This window comes from Monosiga brevicollis, genomic scaffold (genome assembly GCF_000002865.3).
Source record: "Monosiga brevicollis MX1 MONBRscaffold_5 genomic scaffold, whole genome shotgun sequence".
NCBI classification, from domain to species: domain Eukaryota; class Choanoflagellata; order Craspedida; family Salpingoecidae; genus Monosiga; species Monosiga brevicollis.
In genome coordinates, this window is record NW_001865042.1 from 1,252,264 (window position 1) to 1,271,120 (window position 18,857).

Consider the following 18,857-nt stretch of genomic DNA (forward strand, 5'->3'; position numbering starts at 1 on the left):
CCTTGATCCAGGGCTGATTTTGCGTTGTTTGGCATCGTGCGTTTAATTGAGTGTTACAAATGAGATGATTCCGAGTCCGGCGGTCAGCAAAAACGCAGAGAACATACACGTGGGAGCAAATGATTGGTCTCGCAGGGAGAGATAATAAGATAATGGAGAATGTTTTACCAGTGGTTAGGAATGTTATGTCTTGCGACAAGCGTAGTCGACGCGATAGACATGCTGGATACGTTGAATAGTGGCATTGGTGAGATCGCTCGGTCGGATCGTAAAGTGGGCTACGGTATTGGTATCGACCGTGCCTCCATTGTGCCGTGAGCGGGTCGAATCCTGATTTTGTTGCAGGTATGTTGAGTTGGCGCGATCGCGAGAGTGCGTCAGACCAGGCCACGGGCAAGTGGTGTTGGACGCCTGGGCAAAGCGAGTCCATTGATGCCAAAGCGCTTGGAGTACGGCCTCATCCTGAATGTCAGTGATGTAGGTCAAGAATGGCACCGGGGCAGGCGCAATGTTAGGAGAGCGTGTGGGGAACATGAAGGCATTCATGGGAGCCAGATGCGAGTTCCAGCGCGTCAGCAGCCGCGCCGTCGGTCGAGATTGTAGAATGTGCTGCACCGTCTCGTCTTTGGTGTGATTGGCCGCAAACGCTATCATCGAGGCCGGCATGTGCCCTAAACATGAAAAAACCAGGATGACGTCGGTACATAAGTTTATTTATGGGTGGCCGGCGGGATGGAGGAGAGGGTCTGGCAAAAGGAGGCACCCAGAGTGCGGGACAAAGTCTTGAACGTGCTCACCGCGACGCAACACCTCGGCCAGTCCGGAAAGAAAGCGGCCCACAGCACTGGGGCGCTCAAGAGCCACGAGCTCACTTGTGGGGAGGCCGTTCAGGGCGCGCAGGCGGCGGAAGATTCGGTATTCACCCCCGGGTTGGCAGGCACAGGCTGTCCTGACAAGCTGGTTGACGGAGGTCCCGCCGGCCTTGAAGACGTGAACATGACCAAAGTTCCGCTCAGCTGCGTGGGGGAAAATACAAGCAACAATCTCATGGTTGTTGGCCGGAAGCTGAGGTAGGCTGTCCGGAGGGTAAAGTTTGCCTGAGGTGTACTGCTGATGGAGGCACTCCTGCCAAGCTGTCAAGCGGTGTCGGGCGCGCTGCAGCGCCGGCTCAGTGCCAGTCGCCCACAAGCAGTTAATCTGCACGCTGACGACCAGCAGCAAGAGCGCTGATGCATGTGACCGTGGTTGTCGCTGCATCGTGCAGCCCACTGCTCAGTCCCACCAATGCATTGGGCTGGACAGCTCTGGTCATGGACGAGCCTCGTCCAGCGAGCCAGAGGAATGAATGCGGGAGGGAGAGAGAGAGAGAGAGAGGGAGAGAGAGCAATCATCGCCTCGAGTCATCCCTGCATGCATGCATATATCATCCCATCAATTCGAATAGTTCACTGACTTCGTCAACTTCGTCAACCGCATAGAACGAACGGAACGAGAAACGATGCGTGCACATCCAAATGTACACATGTAATCCGAATGTACATCGGATGTGCATGTACATCCGGATGTAACTGCCACATCAAAATCTTGTTTGTTCATTACATTTTTTTGTACGCCATGATGGTTAATCTCTCTGATCTTTCACATCTCTCTCAGCGCGGCTGGGCCCAGGTCTTTGTGACGCTGGCTGCCGCTGCCATTTCAATCTTCTATTTCTCCTTTTCTCCCTTTGAAGTTGCGGCGGGAATTTGTGCTAGCATTGCTGCTGCGGGCGCCGTCCCGCTGCTCTTTGACGCGGTGCACTACTTGATTGCCTTCTGCATCTCAGCGCCGGATGCGCGCCCTCCGTTGCGGACAGTTTGGACAAAAACGCGGCTCCAGCGCTGGAGTGGGTTGTCGATCCTCACCTTCATCGTCTTGGCGTGCGGCTTGTACTTTGCGAGCCCCAGCCCTATGAGTGCGAGCAATCTTTTTGCAGTTTTCGCGCTATCCCTTTGCAATTCGGTCTTTTCCGCCATGGTCGCGCCGCGATGTGGGCGCCTGGAGGTGGTTGATTTGGCCACCCATCCGAATACTGTGCTTTTTAGGGACTTCGGCGCAGCGTCAGCGATGTCATATTGGCATGGCTACCTTCAGCATATTGCCGGCGACCGTGCCGCTCTCGAAGAACGGTTTCGGGATTCAGATGTGGGCGGCATGCGAGTTCCCCGCAAGCTTTACATTCTGGTTCCGCAGGACTGCGAGGTCAATGCCTCAGACAACAAGTATGAGGGCCTCAAAGCCACCGAGCACTACATCTCGCCCAAACCCATCACCATAGGCGGGGTGGTTGATCGTGAAATGGGTAAGCACACCCTCTACACCCCCTCGGAGAGTGCCGAGACTGCGAGTGTGGCGTTTGCCATGGAGCTGGCGAGCCCTCTCAACACGATGAAGAATGCGCTGAAGGACGCGGCGGAAGGCTTATTGGAGCTGCAGAGTGAGGCCTTTTACCTCACCCTCAGAGGCATTCTGAAGCAGGAGGGCGTTCTTGATCAGGGCAATGATGAAGGTATGATCAAACTAGTGTGGGGCAAGAACCGCTCTGAGGTGCTGAAGAAAATGAGAGCGGAGGACCAGTATGCGATGCCATAAATGCCATTTGGCACCTGTTTTGTTGTACGGGGTTTGGTAGGGGAGGAGGCAAGCAGGGATGTACCCGCGAAAGGAAGACTCAAAAAACAGGAAAGGTAGGAAAAGCAAACAGGGGAAGTCAGCTACATAGCCCACTGGGAAAGAAATTGATTCGTCAGTCGAGATTCTCCAACATTTTGCATCAAAATAAATTGAAGTACATGAACATGACATCGTACATGTTGGGAAACTAAACATTCAACGTGTTCCTTGATCTGAAGGAGCATCTTTAACTGAAGGGGAGGCTCAGAACAACACGCTGTACGGCTTCGAGCCCGGCCTTTGCAATATTGAAGTCGGACTGTTTAAAATTGCAAAGAAGGTTGATGTTTGGGGCAAAGAAGTGGGGCAGGCTCCTAGAGCCCACCTTTTTGATCATGAAATCAAGAAGTTCCTTCGTCTTCTCTCGTACCTCTGCCCCGCCAGCGAGGCCGCCTTCTGGGCCAAAGTTGCTGCCCTTCAACTCAAAGAACGCCAGCCAGGCCATCTTAAGGTGGTAGCTCTTCAGCTTCGTGCTGCACAGCTTGCGCTTCTCAAAGGCTATGTACTTGACGATGCGGAGGCAAAGTTTACTCGAAGGATTGCGTTGGCCTCTGATATACTCCTTCTCCAACATCGATAAAGAGAGGCGCCAGCCCCATCTCCCGTCGTTGCGCGTCTTGGGAATGGCATAGATCTTCTTCTGCCAGTCCGGGATGATTGAGAGGGGCCCTGGCTCGCACGCACCGTCAACAACAACAGGAACCGCAGGTACAAGGTCTGCAGTCGTGGTGCCAGGCACGCCACCCACATTGAGGCGCAGGAGCGAGCCCGGACCATTGGCTCGGATAGCGTGCCCTTTGCGCCCCAGGTTCCTGTTGAAATTGTTGCGGTACGCCTCAGCACGTTCGCTGACGTCAGCGAGAAAGGCGTCAATAGGGGGGGGCCAATGCACGACGAAGCCCTTGCGTCGGAGCATGTCGCGGTCCCAGTCTTTCGTCGCCGCCATGACGTCAAACTCGTTAGCGCTCTTGACCTTGAGCCCTTCGTAGGCGCTGCCGGTGTAGAGCATCTCGTATTCGCCACGGAAAAGGGATGAAACGGCTCTGTCAAAGGCCTCGCGCGCCTCCCTTTTCCCATCCCTGGGGACCTGGACCTCACGCAACAGGTCCGTGTAGGTTTGCGGGCTTGATGCTGCCATCATGACAGTGGCGTGGCGGAAAAAAAAAAAAAACAGGACTGGATCGTTGAAGAACACGTAAACCGTGTGCGGAGCATCGGTTTTTAGCGTTCAAGAAGTCCCCCTGCATCGTGTGCTTGTTCATTTCCAAAAAGTCCCCTAGAAAAAGTCCCCAGAAACATGGTTGCTGGTTTGCAAACCGGACAATGCTGACAATTTTGCGCGCCGGGAGGCCAGAAAATTGGCGCGCCGGCCTCGATCTGGGCAATGGCAGCGCCAGATCCGGGCGATAAACAGGGATGGGCGAGCTGAGCATGCATGAATAGGTAACTGACATACCCTGCATGGCTCCAGTCTAAAAAAAACCAGTGTTTCTATGGCACATCGAGCACCTATGCACTCCTCTGCACCTTGCTTTGTTTTCGGCTGGCAAATGGCAGCCAGATCTGCCATAACTGCCGATGGCAGCTCACATCAACCCTAAATTTTGCTGTATCCATATTGTGCGTACTATATGGCTTTAGGAAAACCTTGGTTTGGCCAAATCGGCCCAGTATAACCGCCTGGGCACTCCTGTGCGTGAGCTGCACCTCTGTTTACCCTTGCGCTGACGGGGACCCGAGCAGTTTGCAATGAAAATGGCGGCGCAGCTGGCTGGTTTTAGGCTCATTCAAAAGGCAGCGCATGTGAAATGTATATGGCTCAGTATTGTGGCATAAAGCCGTCATCTTGATACCTTTTGGGCCGCCAACTTTTGACTGAAAAGTGTTTTGGACCTCTTAAAAAATGGCAGCCACAACACGGCTTATACAAACGGCAGCCAAACTAAACATGGCTCATTCGATGCGCCATGCTGTAAAGAGCTAGTACAAGCTGCAGATTTTGAATACTGCGCTCTCAACACCTGTTACATCTGCCATACTGGGACCATAGCATTTTTTCCTCATTGACCTTTACAAATGGCAGCGCCACACATACTTCTCGGCACTTGACGGCCTTGAAATTGATGTCATTGGAAACGGCAGTCCTGAATTGTTCTTTAAACTTGGTTTTATTCCCTCCTGCTTCACTATGTTCCTGGTTAGCACTGCCTGTTTTGCTGGCTACAAAACAGATTTCCCGACCTGTTCCGGCTTGATCTGAGCCCGGCTGTGGTCCGAATGGCATTTTTCCGACCACAAACCAAGTCCTCAAGACCTCTTTTGCTTCTTTTCAATCCCAACCAACTAGTATGTTGCCTTGCACCCTTGCGGCTCACGTTCCAAAGGCACCTGGTGCCTGGTCCCTCGTTCCGCACATCTCTCAAACCACCACCAATACGCACCAACACAAACACCCCACATTCTTGTGCGGTTGTACCTGCCGCCGAGTTGTTGCTGGTCGTCAACACAAGATTTTCGTTTGTTTTTCGTTTTTTTTTTTAACATGGCATATACCGTCTCACTTGCGTTGATGGTGCCTGCTTGACACCTCTAGCCAGCACCATGACTGTCACTGACCAGATCAAAGAGGCTATCACCAAGCTCTGCCCCCCCAACTCTCGCAAGGGTGTCAGCCGTGCTGCCATCAAGCAGTACCTAGGCGATGGCGTCCCTGCTTACCGCATCAACCAGAGCCTGAAGCACCTTGTCGAGACCGAGCGCGTGGTGCAGACCCGTGACTCCTTCCGCATCCCCGCCGTACGTTGATGGCGCTGCAGTTTTTTTGCCCGAATCCCCACATGAGATGGGGACACCGTCTCGACTTGGCAACGAAAATGTCCATCACCCGCCTGACATGAATATTTTGCCTCTGACTCTGCTGGTGCCCCTTTTGAGTAGAAGGTCAAGGCTGAGGAGAAGGCCGCTGCCAAGAAGAAGGAGACTGCTGCCAAGAAGGCCGCTACCAAGAAGACCACCACTGCTAAGAAGACCACCAAGAAGGCGGCCACCACCAAGAAGCCCACCACCACCAAGAAGGCCACGACCACCAAGAAGGCCACGACCACCAAGAAGGCCTCCACCAAGAAACCCACGACCACCAAGAAGACCGCCAGCACCAAGAAGACCACCACCAAGAAGCCCTCCGCGAAGAAGACCAAGGCCGCGGCGAGCGCTTAAGCGTCTTGTCCACGCTTCTTCATTTTGTTGTGTCTTCATTTCTTTTTGACTACTTGTTGAGTTCCAGTGTTGGATAGCTCGCGCCCTCGAGTCGAACCACCTGTCTGCGTGTTTGTGTTTGTAGTGGAACCCTCTTTTTGTATTTTTCTTTTTTTGTGAACTCGGGCAGGCCGGGAATGTCGCACGCAGCCATTGCCCGTGTCGTTCTCTGTATTACTCTTCTGTTGTTTTGCGTGCGTGCTAGTGTGGATGAAACTTTTTGAGCAGTGCTTTTGAGGCTCCTGTTGAGCGCGCCTATGTGACCAGGCGTTGGCACGTTGCTTGGTACACACCCATGTCGCTCTTTATTTCAAGGCGATGAACAAGATATTGATGCTGTCGCGGCGAGGCCGCCATGTCCAGCAATCGACAAAAAAAATGGTCACCCGTTATGTCTTTGAATGATGTATCTGATTCATGGTGAGGCAAAGTAAAGGGAAACCAGTCAGACTCTTGCTCGATTTGAATTGACGCGTAAATCGAATTACAAAGGCAAGCCAGCAGTGTAGCACTCGTGTGGACAACCGCATGATGAAACGTGACAACGCGACTGGTGTAAAGCTATTATGCACAAAGTTTGTTGCTAAAATGATACACACTCGAAAGCGTCACTCTGCCCAATCGACAGGGCTCCTGCAAAGACTTAGCCGTTAAAGAAACGACCTAGTAAAGCAAACTACATGAAGCGGCCCAGAACGCGTCGAGCCGTGAGCTGCCAAGACAATCTCGAATGCGACTTTTCTGCTCACCCAAACCTCGCTCAGCACGCGCAAAGATGAGACTGCATACCCCGCTTTGCTGCGAACGGACGATCTCGCGTTCTTCCTCGTCCAGTTTGAGCAAGTCAGCCACCAACTCGGCTGTTTCCTGCATAAACAGTTTCCCATGTTGTGAGTCAAGGCCGCCAAATCACTCTGTACGCGCATGCAAGAAGCTAAATCAGTTTGAGGCGCACCGCTGGTCGAATTCCGGACAGATGCTTTAACATGGCATCACGCAGCACCAGGTGATTCTCTTCACTAATCTGTTGCTCCTGGCGCAGCCTGTTCAGCTCTGTCTCCAGAGCATCTAGCTCATGTTGCAGTCGCTTCTTGTCGGCTGTCATCTTCATGCACAGCTCGAGGAGGGAATGTGCTTCCTCTGAGTCCGGCTCGGGATGCAAGGCCCGCAAAGCCGAGGCGAGCGCCGAGTCGGACACCAAGTCGGTTGTGTCGGCAGGCACCGACGATTCAGGAATATCGTTCGAGTTGACAACCGGTTCGGACTGGTTCCTTCCAGTGTCCTCTGCTGGCTGGTCCAAGCGAGCCAACTTGTGCTCCAACTCCTGGATGACCTCCTCATACTCTTGAATGGTTGCATCTGAAGCTTCTTGATCTCGCAACAATTGTTCGAGTTCATCTTGAACCTGTCGCAGCTCCTCACGCACATCGCTGAGTTCTTGGCGTGTGCCGGTCAGTTCCTCTTCGAGCAATGCGATCCGCGCATCTGCCTCTTTGGTTGTCTGAAGCGGTGGCTCAGCGACAGCGACAGTTGCAGCGGCATTCGAGGCCTGGCTCAACTGCTCTTCAAAAACGTCCCGCTCGTGCCGCGCCGTTTTCAAGTCAGCTTCGAGGTCAGCAACCCGTGTTGCGGCCGCCCTGTTAGCATCTGCTATCGCCTGAGCTGATGCAGCCTCTTGATCTTGAAGGCGACTGATGGTGGCAGTCAGCTCATTCTGCACAGTTGCATGCTCATCCTGTAGCGAGGAGTTTTGCTGTCGCTGCTCTTCAAGCTGCTGCTCGACGGCTTGAAGCTGAGTTTGTGCCTCCAACAAGGCCTTCCGAGTACGCTCCATTTCTTGTGCATGCTTAGTGGTACTTTCTTGACTCGTCGCACGCTCTGCAGTCAGCTCTTCCAGTTCTTGCAGCAGTTCATCCCGTTCCTGCTCCACGGCCTCAAGCTCGGCCGACAACGCATCCAGGCGCTGCCGCGACTCGCCAGCAACGTCCGTTTCGTGCTGTGCATGTTGCTTCAGTGCTTGTATTGCTTCATCCCGCTCCCGCTTGAGGGTTGTCAGCTCGGCTCGCAAAGCATGAAGGTTCTTTTCGGCGGCTTTTGCAGTCACTTGCGCCGCCGCAAGCTGCTCGTTACTCTGAGACAACTCCAACGCCAGTTCCTCGCGCTCTTCATTCGAGGCATCCAGCTCGTCCTCGACACCTGCTAATCGGGCCTGCAACGTGTTCAATTTGGTTGCAAGCTGAGCTCTTTCAGCCTCCATTGATGCCAAATTAGCCTGGGCTTCGGCGTCGACGTGTGCTTGTGCCTCAACCTGAGCGGCGGTGCGCTGTGTTTCCTCTTCATCATGAGCTCGGAGCTTGGCTCGTGCCGTCTTCAATTCAGCGGCAAAGCCCTGTGCTTTACTTTTCAGCTTTTCGTAGTTGCTGCGCAAAGCCTCATGTTGCTCCTGGAGCTCGTTGAAGCGAGCTCGTGTAGCGTCGAGCAGTTCTTCATCCTTGGCCTCGACCAGAGCTTGCTGCTGCTGTTCAGACTCATACGCTTCGATCTTGGATTGGCATGCATGGATTTCAGTTTCCTGTTGCTTGACCTTCAAGCCCACGTGCTGTAGCTCTTCCTCTAATGCAGCCACATGTGTTTGGGCTTCTTCTGCTCGAGCCTCACTAGCTTGCCTTGATAGTTCCTCCTTGAGTAGTAGCGCTTGCGCAGTCTCAGCGGCTTGCTGAGCTGCTTCCACTTGAGACTGAGCCTGCTGTTCCCGATCAGATAGGTGGTCAAGTTCCTCTGTGAGCGTGGCCACTTGAGCTTCAAGTTGCTTGGCATCGAGCTGACTGGCTTCACTTGCAGCCCGTGCCGAGTCAAGTTCCTCTGTGAGCGTGGCCACTTGAGCCTCGAGTTGCTTGGCATCGAGCTGACTGGCTTCACTTGCAGCCCGTGCCGAGTCAAGCTCTGCGCGAAGAGAAGTCAGGTCTAACTCGAGCTCCTCCACTTTCGCACGCTGCTCCTGGTCACGAGCTGCATATTGCTGCGTCATCGTGTCAAGCTTGACTTGAGCAGCACTCGCGCGTTCCGCTGCAGCTTGGTGGGACTCTTGCGCAGCCTCGAGCTGTTGCTGAAGCTCATTCACACTTGACTTATTCTCGACTAGTTCAGGATCAGCTGACTGCTGCATTGCGCGCAAAGTGATTAACTCCTCTTCCAACGCTTGTCGCGCCCGCATGGCCTTGGCATCATCATCTTGTCGCCGAGCCTCCTGAGCGTCCAGCTCGCGAAGGCGTACGCGTGCTGCCTTGAGCTCGGAAGCAAAGCTTTGTGCTTTACTCTTTAGCTTGGCATAGTTGACTTGAAGTTGCTCGTGCTCTGCACTCAGCTCCGTGTTTCTGGCAGTTAAGTCTTCAGAGTTGGTTGCCGGGGCTTTGACTTCTGCCAATTGTTGGCGCAGTGCGGTCAAGTCAAATGAAGCTTGCTCAACCTGCTCCTGAAGGTCTTTGCACCTGGAGCGCTCATCTTCCAAATCGGCTTGTGTGCGGTCTACTTCGGCCTGGTACGCTTGGCTTTCACGTGCTCGCATTTCGAGCAAAGCCATATAATGCCCGAGATGACCGTTTCGAGCCGCAACCTCATCTTGTAGACGCTGGCAGTTCTCGAGAAGGTGTGCCTTTTCAGCGCGCAGTACCTCAAGTAACGGATCCGCGTCAGCTTGCTCTGTTGCCGATGCCGATGACGAGGTGCGGTGAGCCGTCACCTCGTCATGCAATCGCAAGCAGGCTTCTCGAACAGAGCGATGAGAACAGCGCAAAGAGGCCATCTGGGCGTGTGCAGTTGTTTGGGCGTGGGCCAAATCGGCAAGGGCCGAGGCTGCAATCTTAACACTTGTCTTGCTGACCGGATTGGCCAAAGCGGTGCTTCTGGTCGCGTGTAAGCCAGTCAGATAAGCAACGAATTCGTCTTGATCGATCTGACCGTCTTGATCGGGGTCCATCTTCTGGAAAAGCTCTTGCCATCCACTTTGATCCACCCCAAATGCGGCACGCAGCTCCTGGTGCTCCTTCAACATCTTTTTGACCTAGGCCAAGTCCAGAATCGAAACAGGGTGAGTAGAAAGCAGACGTAATTTGACACGCAAAGGCAAGAGCCAAGCTAGCGCAAACTTGTAAAACCTTGAAATTTCGACTCTGCGATCAATCTCACCTCATTGTGACTGAGTTGCCCATCAGCATTGACATCAGCAGCGTTGAACAGCGACCGCGCTTGCTCCACCAACTAAATCGCATTTGCGGTCTCAGGTGAGCACACGGATGATAATTGTTACACGTTGCACGACAATTGGGCTTACCGAGGAAATATCAAGAGACGCATCGTTCTCATAAGCTTGCGAGGTTGTCACAGCCGAGTCAAGGTTTTGAGAATCAAGTCGTACAAGTAGCTGATCTCGCTCATTTTCAAGGGCTGCGACACGTGCCTCCCAGGCACTGACTGCACGATCATGGTCCCGGGCATTGGTCCTCGCAGCCTTGAGCTCCGTTGCAAACGCTTGTGCCTTATGTTTAAGCTTGTCAAACTTGGCTTGCAAAACGCTGAGTTCAGAATTTGTTGACTTGGGCGATTCTCCAGACTGCGTCGACGTCTCAAGAACGCGAAACTGCTCAGCTTCCTTCTGTAATTGCGCGATTTGGGCCCGCGCCTCTTCCAGCTCGGGCTGAGACGAAGCGCCTGATCCTCCTTGGCTTCGTTCTGCAGCTGCTTGATCTGCTCCTGAGCCTCCTTGGCCTCGCTCTGCAGCTGCTCGATCTGGGCCCGCGCCTCTTCCAGCTCGGCCTGAAAAGAAGCGCCTTCCTCCTTGGCCTCGTTCTGCAGCTGTTCGAGCCTCTCGTTCTCCTGCGCCTGCCCTTCGCCTCGTTCTGCAGCTGCTCGATCTGCTCCTGAGCCTCCTTGGCCTCGCTCTGCAGCTGCTCGATCTGGGCCCGCGCCTCTTCCAGCTCGGCCTGAGACGAAGCGCCTTCCTCCTTCGCCTCGTTCTGCAGCTGTTTGATCTGCTCCTGAGCCTCCTTGGCCTCGCTCTGCAGCTGCTCGATCTGCTCCTGAGCCTCCTTGGCCTCGCTCTGCAGCTGCTCGATCTGGGCCCGCGCCTCTTCCAGCTCGGCCTGAAAAGAAGCTCCTTCCTCCTTCGCCTCGTTCTGCAGCTGTTCGATCTGGGCCCGCGCCCCCTTCGCCTCGTTCTGCAGCTGCTCGATCTGCTCCTGAGCCCCCTTCGCCTCGTTCTGCAGCTGCTCGATCTGCTCCTGAGCCTCCTTGGCCTCGCTCTGCAGCTGCTCGATCTGGGCCCGCGCCTCTTCCAGCTCGGCCTGAGACGAAGCGCCTTCCTCCTTCGCCTCGTTCTGCAGCTGTTTGATCTGCTCCTGAGCCCCCTTCGCCTCGTTCTGCAGCTGCTCGATCTGCTCCTGAGCCTCCTTGGCCTCGCTCTGCAGCTGCTCGATCTGGGCCCGCGCCTCTTCCAGCTCGGCCTGAGACGAAGCGCCTTCCTCCTTCGCCTCGTTCTGCAGCTGTTTGATCTGCTCCTGAGCCTCCTTGGCCTCGCTCTGCAGCTGCTCGATCTGCTCCTGAGCCTCCTTGGCCTCGCTCTGCAGCTGCTCGATCTGGGCCCGCGCCTCTTCCAGCTCGGCCTGAAAAGAAGCTCCTTCCTCCTTCGCCTCGTTCTGCAGCTGTTCGATCTGGGCCCGCGCCCCCTTCGCCTCGTTCTGCAGCTGCTCGATCTGCTCCTGAGCCCCCTTCGCCTCGTTCTGCAGCTGCTCGATCTGCTCCTGAGCCTCCTTGGCCTCGCTCTGCAGCTGCTCGATCTGGGCCCGCGCCTCTTCCAGCTCGGCCTGAGACGAAGCGCCTTCCTCCTTCGCCTCGTTCTGCAGCTGTTTGATCTGCTCCTGAGCCCCCTTCGCCTCGTTCTGCAGCTGCTCGATCTGCTCCTGAGCCTCCTTGGCCTCGCTCTGCAGCTGCTCGATCTGGGCCCGCGCCTCTTCCAGCTCGGCCTGAGACGAAGCGCCTTCCTCCTTGGCTTCGTTCTGCAGCTGTTCGATCTGCTCCTTCGCCTCCTTCGCCTCGTTCTGCAGCTGCTCGATCTGCTCCTGAGCCTCCTTGGCCTCGCTCTGCAGCTGCTCGATCTGGGCCCGCACCTCTTCCAGCTCGGCCTGAGAAGAAGCGCCTTCCTCCTTTGCAGCTGTTCGATCTGGGCCCGCGCCGCTTCCAGCTCGGCCTGAGAAGAAGCGCCTTCCTCCTTCGCCTCGCTCTGCAGCTGCTCGATCTGCTCCTGAGCCCCCTTGGCCTCGCTCTGCAGCTGCTCGATCTGCTCCTGAGCCTCCTTGGCCTCGCTCTGCAGCTGCTCGATCTGGGCCCGCGCCTCTTCCAGCTCGGCCTGAGACGAAGCCCCTTCCTCCTTCGCCTCGTTCTGCAGCTGCTCGATCTGCTCCTGAGCCTCCTTGGCCTCGTTCTGCAGCTGTTTGATCTGCTCCTGAGCCTCCTTGGCCTCGCTCTGCAGCTGCTCGATCTGCTCCTGAGCCTCCTTGGCCTCGCTCTGCAGCTGTTCGATCTGGGCCCGCGCCTCTTCCAGCTCGGCCTGAGAAGAAGCGCCTTCCTCCTTCGCCTCGTTCTGCAGCTGTTCAATCTGCTCCTGGGCGTTGCTTAGATCGGCGCGTAGCTCGGCACTCTGGCCTTCAGCCTCTTTCTGTGCTTCGCGAGCGACTGCCAGTTCTTCTTCCTTGATTGCCAATGCATGAGCAACTTCGCCATCTATGCAGCACACCAAACAAAACACAAGTGACTGACACAGCGTCTCTACCTAAGGGGCCTCGGGTGTGTGGGGCGTACCGTCCTGTTGAACCTCTTCAAGCTGCGACCGCAAGCTGATGATCGTAATGTCCATTTCTTTGAGGCGGGTGCAGAGATCATCCTCTCGCGCGCTAGCGGTCGACAAAACTGTGGGTTAATATTTCAAATGCCATGATGCTCGAGCTTATTCGATGCTGTACATACTTGCTGGCTTCCAGTTGAGCTTTCAAACTGTCATGGGTGGCTTCTTGTGTCTGTGCATCGCGCAGACTCTGATTCTCATCTCGAAACTCGTGCAGCTCAGCCATAAGTTCTTCAACACGCGCTTCCAAGGCTTTCGCATTGCTCTCAGTCACTGCGCGTTCTTCGGCTGATTCTGCATGCAGGGAATGCAAACTTGATTGGAGCTCGCGAATCGTAAGGTCACGGCCCTCCAATTCCGCTTCGAGTTGTTTAACCTGAGCTCGTAATTGGTCAAGTTCCTGGCTCAGATCATCGTTTTTGGCGTTTTTGCCCCCCTTGCCCTTCTTCAACTCTTGGTTCTCATCCTTGTACTTGCGAACGAGCTGCTTCAGTTTGCCATTGGTTGTTTGACCCTCTTGCAACGCCATCTCCTTTTGTCCAAGGTCATCTTGTAGTTCAGCCAGCTGCTGCATACATGTTTCAAGCTGCCGTTCGCGCTCCTGTAGGACTTCGCTCTGATCCTGGGCCGGCTGGCGTGCGGCGACAAAGGCGAGTTCATGTCAGCAAACAAATGTTCGAGACTGCTGAAATAGCAAACTAGACAGTTTGCTTGAGCAGTTTGTTGTACCTGCGTTTGTAAGCCGAGGGCCTCTACTTGGGATCGCAAAACTTGCATCATCTCGTCCTTGTCAGCTAGTTGATTTTCGTAGGTTTGTGTCAAGGAGCGGATTGTCTCTTGATCGATGCGGCGAGCTGCGCGCCGGGACATGGCAGCATACGATGAGAAAAAAAAAAAAACGGGTTCAACAACAGGCCATCCAAGCTGGCGCGAGCTGCTCAGCAGTTCCGACCTTCTTTGAGCTCTTCCAATTCGCGCTTGATGGTCTGCGTGCAAGGACACGTGGCGCATTTAAGCAAATTTGTCACGGTTGGCAGCTAGATGGTTGTGGAACAGAACAATTTATTTTTACCTTGATGCTGTCATTTTGGCCGGTATCAGTCTGCTGAACCTTTTTTTTGAGGCTGGCAAACATGCCACTCTTAGCCTGAGTGCAAGTGACACGTGCGTCAGCGCCAATTTTGTAAGCAGGTCATTTTCACAGGTGAGTGGTGCGCGCTGGATCGCGTCAAAGTGGATGGCCAAGAATGGTCCGGCCCAGGAGCAAAGCGAAGAAAGCAAAAGCGTGGGGTGGCACAAACGTACGGTCTGTTGTTTTTTTTTGGTATGAGTGCGACGTAGTTTTTCAAAGGCCGTTTTAAACTCGCGGTAATCAATGTTACCATTGCCATCGTCATCGAGCTCCTTGAGAACGAGTTTGAGCTGTGGTGCGGGCAGAGGGTGGCCCAGGCGCTCCAAAGCTGCAGCAAAGGATTTGCCATTGATGGTTCCATTGCCGTCATCCAGTTCGCGAAAAAGATCAAGCACGCGCAGCTGGTCATTTTTCATAACCTACAGGGGCCAAGTGAGCAGCGATTGATGGGACGCACATCGGGCTGGGGGTCGAGCAACGATCAAGGCAGCTGGCGAGAGAGTATGCACAAACCCCATTCATGGACTCGATCCACTCGCTCACGACCTCATCGCTCCCTGGAGCGTCGGCCATGATGCCAGTTCAAGACAATTTGCGAGCAAGAGCTTCACGCTTGTCCGAACACGTGAATTGACCATGTGCACACGGCCACAAAATCGGCCAAGTCAGCAGTGATTAAAGATTGATTCTGGTACGTTAATCCAGCAAATCAGTTCAGCCAATCCAGCCAGCTCCCAGCCATGAAAGAGAGGCTCTACATTCAATCAAAGCACCTCCGGCCACTGGCCCAGAGAGACAGGGAGAGACAGGCAGGGAGTGGGAGACAGGGCGGGAGAGGGAGAGAGGGTCAAAACCCCCGTGCGTCAATGTGTGTGTGTGAACGAAAACGAGAGAGCGCCAGAGTCGAAAAAGAGAGAGAGAGAGAGAGAAGTGCGATATGGCGCGGTATTTTCTGACATTATCCATACTATGACATTTATCACACTATGCATCAAAGTAAGTGTGATATGTAACACAGTTACCTTTGTAAGGGGTGGGGGGGGGGGTATTTGAACGTTGATTTTGAATTTCGTGTTATTTTGTTGATGTTGGTGGCTTTTTGCGGCAAAGGCGCTGAGTGAGCTCTCTCTGCACTGGGGCGGTTGCTTCTGGGTGGCGGCCGGGCGGTGGTGCTGGCGGGCACGGTGACTCTTTGGGGAACAAGTGGTTGAAGGTGTTGTTGATGTTGTAGCGAGGTAGAACCTTGGTGACGTTCAAGTCAATTTGCAGTGTGCTTGTTATCCGCGAGCATTGGCTTGGCGATCAAGACGAGGTTCAGCCTGTCGTGGTGGTGGCAGGGCCGTTCGCCCCACTATTGGGCGGTACCCAATGTGGGTGAGAGGGAGAGCTGCTTAGTTCAAGGGGTTCCTTTTTTCTTCTGTGGCGTGGTGCGGCGCGAGCCTGGCTAGGCTTCAGCAATCATGGTATGCACCCATCTCGTTGTATACGCGAGGTCACCTGCGGTGACTGCAAACGAGCACAGCGCCTGCAGGGGCTGCTCGGTTGACAAGGCGTCTCTGCATCTTGCTTCTGTTTGCAGGCTGCAGCGGCTGAGAATGTGACCACGCCCCTGCACAAGGCCGCCCTCAAGGGCTTGGTGCCGGCAGCCAAAATCATGTGTGAGCGTGGCGCGGCGATAGACGCCGAAGATGAGGTAGGCTTGATTGGGTTGCATTCGTGTCGCCCCACGACCTGCTCCACACCAATCACATCATGATCATCGCGCACGCGGGCGGGCGTGTGTGCGGGCGTGCTTGTCTGTGAGTCTCGGGTCCGCACTCAGCAGCTGGTTTGTTTATCTGCTTGGGCAGGCGGGTTACACTGCTTTGCATATTGCCGCCTTTCAAGGATACGAGGCCTTTGTGCGATTGCTATTGGATTTCGGGGCTGACGTCGACTATCAAGACGAGGTATCAATGGCCTAGCTGCTACCTGGCCACCTGCACTTGCCCTTCTCTAGGCAAAGGTGTGGCATCTAGCTCATGCACATTGCATTTATTTCGTAGTTGGGCGAGGGGTATACGCCCTTGCAGCTTGCGGCACAAGAGGGGCACACCGCATGCTTGAAGCTGTTGTTGGAGCGCGGTGCCGACGTTAACATTCAAAATGAGGTTTGTTTGATTTGCATTCGGCTTCTTTTGGTTCTGTCCTACACGTGGCTTGCTTTCTATGGTAGCCCTGCCTGATGGCACCTCAATCTTGTTGCTCTTTTTACCCTGGAAAGACCGGGGACTCAGCCCTCCATCTAGCTGTGCGCAATGAGCACCCCGAGATCGCTTCCTTGCTTCTTCAGCACGGGGCCAATCCTTCTCTGGCCGACGACGTGAGAATTTGATTTTGGTCGCGCCTGGCAAATAGAAAGCAGGCAATAGAAAGGATAGGCGGACTTTGCCTCGTATGATTGCCTCTTGACACTTGTTATTTTCCCACGTGCGTTGACCGGCAATGCAGGAAGGCAACACACCTGTGATGGAAGCTCGGGGTACACCCCTGCAAGGACTGCTAAGTGATACGCAAGATGCATCGGCACGTCGCCAAATACCAGCATCACCATCAGCCGTCACACCGACCAAGGATGATGATGTGGAGACGCTCAAGGCAAAGCTGCATCGTAGTCGGCAAATCTCTGAAATTGCTCAACGTGAGGTGCTGGCTTTGCGTAAACGCGCTCAAGCGGCCGAGTCTGCGCTAATGAAGAGTCAAGCTCAAGTAGACCAGCTTCGTCGCCAACTTAAACTGGTGATGCGTGAGAGTTCTAGCAGCGGAGCGCCCTCCCCGAACAAAACTTCTTGAAGCGAACTGCGCTGCCGCTGCGACGATGCCCCGAAAACTTAAAAAAACAGCAACTAATGAAAATACAAAAATTCAACACAGCCGATTGTGCGCTCTTGCATGAATTGGGCTGGGATGTTCATTGTACTGTGCTAATCGAAGCTATTAATGTCTCCTTCCTCTTTTGCCCTGTCGTGGGTGGTGTCAAATGGTCAGTGTTTTTGCAGCGAGAACCTGGGATTCTATTCGTGTCGATTGGAGTTGGGACACCGCGCAGCAGTGCCCGAGTCATCCTCATGGCTCCAGCATAAACTAACAGGGGGAAAGATCAACGACTGGCTATCAAATCTACAGAATGGTACACGAGCCCTCTGGAAAGGCACTGAGCCCACCCAACATGAGCAGCGCACGATCTCGTTCATACTGCAAATACTTGAGAAGGGAAAAAGGCTGGGTAGCCGCCACCAGAGGCAGGTCAGCTGTGGCGGGCGAGCCAACAGGGCATGACGCAGCCATGGGTGCTGCGACCATCAACGGCCCGGGTCCAGCTGCTGAGTCTTCTAAACACTTGTGACTGCGAAGTTGTGCGCACTCGGCTTGCGCCTGGCTGGCGCGTTGGGCCTGGGCATCACGATCCTCTTGAGTAGCGCGCAGAGCTTGCTCAAGCTCGAGTACTCGCGACTGCAGAGTAGCGCTCTCACGTTTGAGAGCCTGGCATTCACAGTTCATGTCGTCCAGTTGCTGGCGCAATTTTGTCTGAGGGATACGCAATAAGCCCGGCAAGACCCGTGAATCACAAGGACAAGCGCACGGCGATAGAGCTCTTAAGTTGTGACAAGTCAACGTACCACTAGACTGGGCATGGTTTCCGGCTCTTCGCTGATATCCGACGCCTCCTCGCTAAAACAGACGGGGCTACAGAATCGATACACTCATCAGGTATCGTCCACGGCCACAGCTGTGTTCATCATCCATTGAACAGGGTCACACACCTGCTGCACTCTTTGGCAAGGCGAGCAGCACGCTCACGAGCAAGGTCTGACGATCGGCGCCAATGTGAAATGAGATCGCGCCAAGCCCGAGCACGCCCAAGTCCCATCAGTGGCAACGTACCAGACTCCAGCTCGCGAATGCGCGCCAACAAACCCTGCAATCACCCCATGGCAATGGCACTGGGTGTGAGTCAGGGACAAGATGTGGGGCACAGTCTGCAGGTCTGCTCAAGTGGGGCAGCTGAGGTTAGTCACGTCGACTCACGGCAGTTGACTCGGAGAGTGCAGGGGATGGGGGAGGCTCAAGAGCATCATCCAGTGGAGGCGAGCGGCTGGCGGAGCGCGTGGAGTGGAGAACACGGCGCGGCTGGCATGCGCAAGCAAGGTGGTGGGTGTGAGGGGCTCGTTGTACGAACAACTCGTACAAGACTTTGAATGACGCAGCGCGGATAACCACTGCTGCGATGCCATGCCATGATGCTTACAATGGGTTGGGTCACGTGAACTCGACGCAAGGCGTCAAAGATGCGCTTGAACTCGGCATATTCAATCTCGCCGTTGCTGTTGTAGTCCAAGGTCTCGATAATGACGCGCAGGTGCTCGGGTTGCACTTGATGACCGAGGCGCATGAGGGCACTGTCAAAGTCTTTGCAGCGGATCTTGTCGTGGCCATTATCAAGTTCGCGAAAGAGGTCCAGCAGGCGGAGGTTGTGGTCCATTTGATACTGATCAGTGACACGGTGGTCATTTGGGTGAGCGGCTGGGCTTCAACGCACAAAAGACTGGGAGGTCAGTCACGATGCCGTCACAAACTCACCTCATACATGTGACGGACCCAATCGCCCAGGATTTGCTCACGGTCGACGACCGTGGCCGTGGAGGCTGAGACCATGGTGCGTGATCGGGATCTCGATGCGGATGAGAGGCGGCCTTTGGGAAGCCAGGAGGCAGCCAAGGCAGCAGCGGCAGCAGGCGTTGAAGCGGAGGAGTAGCACATGCAGCTGGCAAAGCAAACTGGAAGGAGAGCTCGTGTGGTAAAATGTCGTTGAAAGGTGCGCGC

General features: G+C 54.7%; 6 protein-coding genes across 6 annotated transcripts; 2 read left to right on the forward strand and 4 right to left on the reverse strand.

Moving 5' to 3' along the window:
* Positions 1-183: 183 nt before the first annotated feature.
* Positions 184-1,257, reverse strand: MONBRDRAFT_24000 (uncharacterized protein; the record flags this gene model as incomplete). Its single annotated transcript, XM_001744329.1, has 2 exons — positions 184-671; positions 798-1,257. 2 exons carry the CDS (start codon positions 1,255-1,257, stop codon positions 184-186), a joined length of 948 nt encoding a protein of 315 aa, XP_001744381.1.
* A 357-nt stretch (positions 1,258-1,614) lies between these two features.
* MONBRDRAFT_6842 (uncharacterized protein) lies at positions 1,615-2,631 on the forward strand (the record flags this gene model as incomplete). Its single annotated transcript, XM_001744134.1, has 1 exon — positions 1,615-2,631. One exon carries the CDS (start codon positions 1,615-1,617, stop codon positions 2,629-2,631), a length of 1,017 nt encoding a protein of 338 aa, XP_001744186.1.
* A 178-nt stretch (positions 2,632-2,809) lies between these two features.
* Positions 2,810-3,883, reverse strand: MONBRDRAFT_36418 (uncharacterized protein). Its single transcript, XM_001744330.1, has one exon. It carries the CDS (start codon positions 3,851-3,853, stop codon positions 2,900-2,902), a length of 954 nt encoding a protein of 317 aa, XP_001744382.1. The 5' UTR covers positions 3,854-3,883; the 3' UTR covers positions 2,810-2,899.
* Positions 3,884-5,027: 1,144 nt separating this feature from the next.
* On the forward strand, positions 5,028-6,231 carry MONBRDRAFT_31745 (uncharacterized protein). Its single transcript, XM_001744135.1, has 3 exons — positions 5,028-5,058; positions 5,306-5,508; positions 5,650-6,231. The coding sequence occupies exons 2-3, from the start codon at positions 5,314-5,316 to the stop codon at positions 5,926-5,928; spliced, it is 474 nt and encodes a 157-aa protein (XP_001744187.1). The 5' UTR covers positions 5,028-5,058; positions 5,306-5,313; the 3' UTR covers positions 5,929-6,231.
* A 670-nt stretch (positions 6,232-6,901) lies between these two features.
* On the reverse strand, positions 6,902-9,943 carry MONBRDRAFT_6845 (uncharacterized protein; the record flags this gene model as incomplete). Its single annotated transcript, XM_001744331.1, has 1 exon — positions 6,902-9,943. The coding sequence occupies one exon, from the start codon at positions 9,941-9,943 to the stop codon at positions 6,902-6,904; it is 3,042 nt and encodes a 1,013-aa protein (XP_001744383.1).
* Positions 9,944-14,209: 4,266 nt separating this feature from the next.
* Positions 14,210-18,815, reverse strand: MONBRDRAFT_20327 (uncharacterized protein; the record flags this gene model as incomplete). Its single annotated transcript, XM_001744332.1, has 2 exons — positions 18,304-18,815; positions 14,210-14,413 (listed from the first exon to the last, which is right to left on the reverse strand). Coding segments are annotated over exons 1-2 (417 nt in total), but the record flags the coding sequence as incomplete, so codon positions are not given.
* Between the last annotated feature and the right edge of the window lie 42 nt (positions 18,816-18,857).

What these genes read in the sequence shown, in the direction of transcription:
- MONBRDRAFT_36418 (XM_001744330.1), bottom strand. Translation starts at nt 3,853, where the DNA reads ATGATGGCAGCATCAAGCCCGCAAACCTACACGGACCTGTTGCGTGAG.
- MONBRDRAFT_31745 (XM_001744135.1), top strand. Translation starts at nt 5,314, where the DNA reads ATGACTGTCACTGACCAGATCAAAGAGGCTATCACCAAGCTCTGCCCC. An exon ending in ACTCCTTCCGCATCCCCGCC is followed by an intron (nt 5,509 to 5,649) that starts GTACGTTGATGG and finishes CCTTTTGAGTAG; the next exon opens with AAGGTCAAGGCTGAGGAGAA.